This window comes from Varanus komodoensis, unplaced genomic scaffold, assembly GCF_004798865.1.
Source record: "Varanus komodoensis strain SLA01 unplaced genomic scaffold, ASM479886v1 scaffold32, whole genome shotgun sequence".
NCBI lineage: Eukaryota > Metazoa > Chordata > Lepidosauria > Squamata > Varanidae > Varanus > Varanus komodoensis.
In genome coordinates, this window is record NW_025335798.1 from 3,856,152 (window position 1) to 3,860,305 (window position 4,154).

General features: G+C 41.4%; 1 protein-coding gene across 1 annotated transcript in view; it reads right to left on the reverse strand.

Moving 5' to 3' along the window:
- LOC123027539 (keratin, type II cytoskeletal 8-like) overlaps positions 1–4,154 on the reverse strand; it is an 18,658-nt gene that overhangs the window by 11,493 nt on the left and 3,011 nt on the right. The window contains exon 2 of the mRNA XM_044438474.1: positions 45–286. Within this exon, the coding sequence (XP_044294409.1) occupies positions 45–286 (242 nt within the window). The remainder of the gene's footprint in view (positions 1–44; positions 287–4,154) is intronic.

Below are 4,154 nucleotides of genomic sequence, written 5' to 3' on the forward strand. Positions count from 1 at the left end.
AAAGAGCAATAGAGGGCCCCCCCCACTGCTCATCCCAAGCTCACCTGCTCTTCAGCTCCTCCAGAAGGGCCTGGGTTTGCTGCAGCTCGTTTTGCAGCTTCAGCTTATCCTGGGTCAGGGCATCGATTTGCTGCTTCAGGGGCTGGCTGTGAGCTGCCATGATGCGCCCCACATTGGATTTGTACTGGTCTTTGCCCTTCAGCAGCTTCAGCTGCGTCTCCAGCACTTTGTTCTGCTGCTCAAGGTTACGTACCTTGGGGAGTAAAGAAAAAAAAGGCCTGCATGCCTACCTTTAATCAATCAATCAATCAATTAATTAAAACTTTTCTATACCGTCCCATACTTGGACGTCTCGGGACGGTTTACAGCCAGTTCGGGACAGTTTACAGCCAACCCTTGCATTATATAGATGGGGGCAGAATTGAAGAATGATGGAAAGAGTCAAACAGAAGTTAAATCCTCCTTTCCTTTTCCTTGGCAGGGTTCCTACTTCACATGAGTGGTTTAAATGGAAAGGGTTTCTTGGAGAGTTTGTTGGTTTTCTAAAAAAAAAGCTCTAGTTTAATAAAAAGGTCAGCTGACTTTTTCTTAAAGCTCAATGGGTCCTATAGGCTGGGCCTTTCTTGACAGAAGTGACACTGTTAAGTTCAAAGGAGCTGATTCCTAGGAACAAAGCATCAGATTGCAGTCATGCTTATCTTGGATCTTATGCTGTGTGCTGCAGTTCCTGGAAGCAAAAATGATTAAACTAAGGCTGATGTGTTTTGGACAAGACTCACTGGAGAAGCCCAGTCTAACAGTTTTTTACATCCTATGGAAATATGATTGCTCCATGATGCTCTGTAGTTCACTTCTGGAATGATGTGAAGAGCCAAGAGATGAGTCGAGAGAACCACCAGAGAGTTTTGGCCATTGGGCAGTAGAGTACAGAAATGGAAGAAGTTATAACAATGAAGGGAAGAAAGGGGTGTAACAGCTGGCATTTGCCATAAATGGAGAATAAAAGTTATCCATTGCTTAGAGGTAAGGCTGGCCTTTTGGACACAGTTACATAAAAAGGATTAACAGAATACCATCTGTGCTTCAACCCTAATTAAGAAGGTTTCTCTTGCTGCATGGTTAGTGGTTGTGGAAACACTGGGCAATGGATTTCTCACATCTCTTCCCAGCCTCCTCTCTTGCATAAACAATCTAAGATTGGGCTTTACAGATGATATCATTATCATCAGATAATGATGATACTGAATTTTTAGCCCACCTCTCTTCCTCTTGCAAGGAACACAAGGCAGCTTACAAGGTTTCTAGTCTCCATTTTATTCTCACAACAACCCCATGCAGAAGCAAACCTTCATGAAGAGCTAAGGGTGTCTTTGCAAAGCAGGAATCTTTGGAAGGAAGAAAAAGCCTATAATATCATTAGAAATGCTTCTGTTAATTTTAATTTCATTACTTTGTAATGACAGCTGGGGAAAGATGCAGATAAAGGGCTGCCAAAAAAGCTTTTGCTTTTCTCTGAAGCCTTTTATGTTGCCGTGTGCCCTTAGTCACACTAAAGCGAACTAATTACAACAGATAAATGTAGACAGAAACAAACTGAACTTTGCATTTTATTTTATTTTTTTTTGAATCAGTACATCTTTAGTTTCTTTTTTCTTCTTCATTTGTTTGTACTAAAATGTGTGCCATGAAAAGCTTATTGCACTTTTACTAGTGACACAGAACAACTGGTCATGGAAAAACAAGACTTACATTAGTTCTTGCCCTGCCCTACTTTGCAGTCCCTGCCCCAGCCACTCACTTGGAAGCAGGAAACAGGGACTGGATCTAGATTTGCTTGTACGTATATTGAGTAAACCCACTGATCAATGGGGCAAGTTGGTCAGGACAAGCCCTATTTGTTTCAGTGGGACTACTCCCACTGAATCTAATCTAAAACTAGATCCAACTCGAGGACATTTTAATTGGTGTGGAGATCACAGGACTTCTATCCCGCTCTGAATCAAGACTTTAGATTAGAGGAGGGTGTGTGGAATATAGTTCTCAGTGAAACCTTTCACTGAAATCTGGAGCATTACCTTTCAACACATCTTTTCCACCAGGGGGCACAAAACCTCTTTATTTACTGGTTTGGCACATTTAAGTAGAAGTAAAAACACAATTTTACTGTCTTGCAGCTCCTATACTTTAAATTAGAATATGCAAATTAGAATATCTGAATATCAGATTAGAATATCTGAAGGCCCCAAGCACCCACATGATTAGTTGTGGCATGGCCAACTCCATCCAAAGGGCTGTTTTGGGAACCACACTTCGATCTGTCACCGAAGCAGCCCCACGACTTCCAGAAAGAGAATGGTGATGAGGGATAAAAATCACTCACATGGGTGGTCTCCATGCATGAAGGGAGAGAGCCAGTGTGGCGTAGTGGTTGAGAGCATGGGACTGCGACTCAGGCGATCTGGGTTCTAGTCCCCGCTTGGAAAAGGAGCCAACTGGGTGACTTTGGGCCAGTCACAGACTCTCTGCCCAACCTGCCTCACAGGGTTGTTGTTGTGGGGATAAGATGGAGGAGGAGGAGGATGTAAGCTGCCTTGAGCCCTTTGTCGGAAAAAGGCAGGATATAAATTGAAGGGAAAAAATATGGAAATGACAAGCTCATCATGCGGGACAGCAGCTCCTCTTCTGCCAAAAGATAAACTGCATAGTATAGAGATTATTGTCAAAGGAGTGTAACAGAACAAACATGTTCCAGGATACACAGCAGTCTCCCTATTAGGGAGCAGGTATGACTATGGGGTCATTAACTGATCTTTGGGATGGGAGTGAATTTAGTTATTTGTGGTACATACTTTACTTTTGAAAAGCTGGTTGTCCTAGAACTGGCCTACATTTTCATGATGAAGGTTTTCCTTTTTTTTCCGGGCGGGGGGGCGTGTTTTTAAATAAAGCATTTGGTTGTTTTGGAAAGAATCGGCAGCTCTGTACACTGTTGGACAGGATGATCAGACACAGCATGGCTCTTCTTATGAATATTTTTTCCTGCATTAATTCTCATTAAATATAGAACATTTTTGTGGGGTAGAACACATTTGAGAGTCAAACAATTGGTTTGTAAAGTGTGTGTATGGTACCTTTTGAGAACTTTGCTATAACTACTGTGGTGTGGACAGTTCCTGGAAAATTTATTGCACTGCTTTTGAGAGCTCCTTTTATTTTGGCATTTGTATAACCAGTTTAAAGTTAACAATTGTACTAGATCTTATTTTACTTCCTGGTCTCAGGATAAAGAGCTCAAGCTAGCATATAAGTAAACAACTAGTTTATAACCACTCCCGTTTTCATTCAATTTTGAAAAGTGTGATTAAGGTGAACAAAGTCTGTATGGACTTGCTTAACCCCCGCACCTCCCACCCAGCTTTGATCACCTCACTGACTTTCATTTGGAAAACTGGAGGCATTTGCTAAAGACCATGCCACAGAAGAATGCCTAATGACACAGGATTGCTTAGCTTAGAAAAGGGGTATATAAAGGGGAACATGAAAGAGGTGTACAACATTATGCATGGCATGGAGAACTAATAAACATTTTTCTCGCTCTTTCATCAGATTAGACCCCAATCATGCTGTCTCATGTTGCGAATTGGTGGGTGATCTGGGTAAAGATAGATAAAGTCCTTCTTTAGGACTTTTCTACACAAGGCATAATTGTCTTTGCTCATCATTCTCTACTCAGTGTGATACTCCAGTTTCACACCTGGTGAGGTATTTTCTTCTTCTCCCTTTCTTAAGAGTAGGGGAAATGCAGCATTAACTTGTTGAAGCAAAAGAAAGAACAAATTCTTCTCATGTGTTTCTGCCATTCCACTCCACCACAATGCTGTCTAGAGGCTATGTAATGAAAAAGCAGGAAAGGAAGGAAACACTCCCTGTGTAGTGCTCTGATCACAATTCTGCAATAAAACCGAGAAATCGATATAGCAGATTAATAGTCTTATGTAGAAAAGCTAATAGTTAAACTATGGAATTGGCTACCAGTAGTTATAGCTAACGTTTTGGGTGGTTTTATTCTTTATTGCATTACAGTGGTGCCTCGTACTTCGAACTTAATTAGTTTCAGGAGACTGAACTCTGAATCATTCAAACTCCAAATCAGT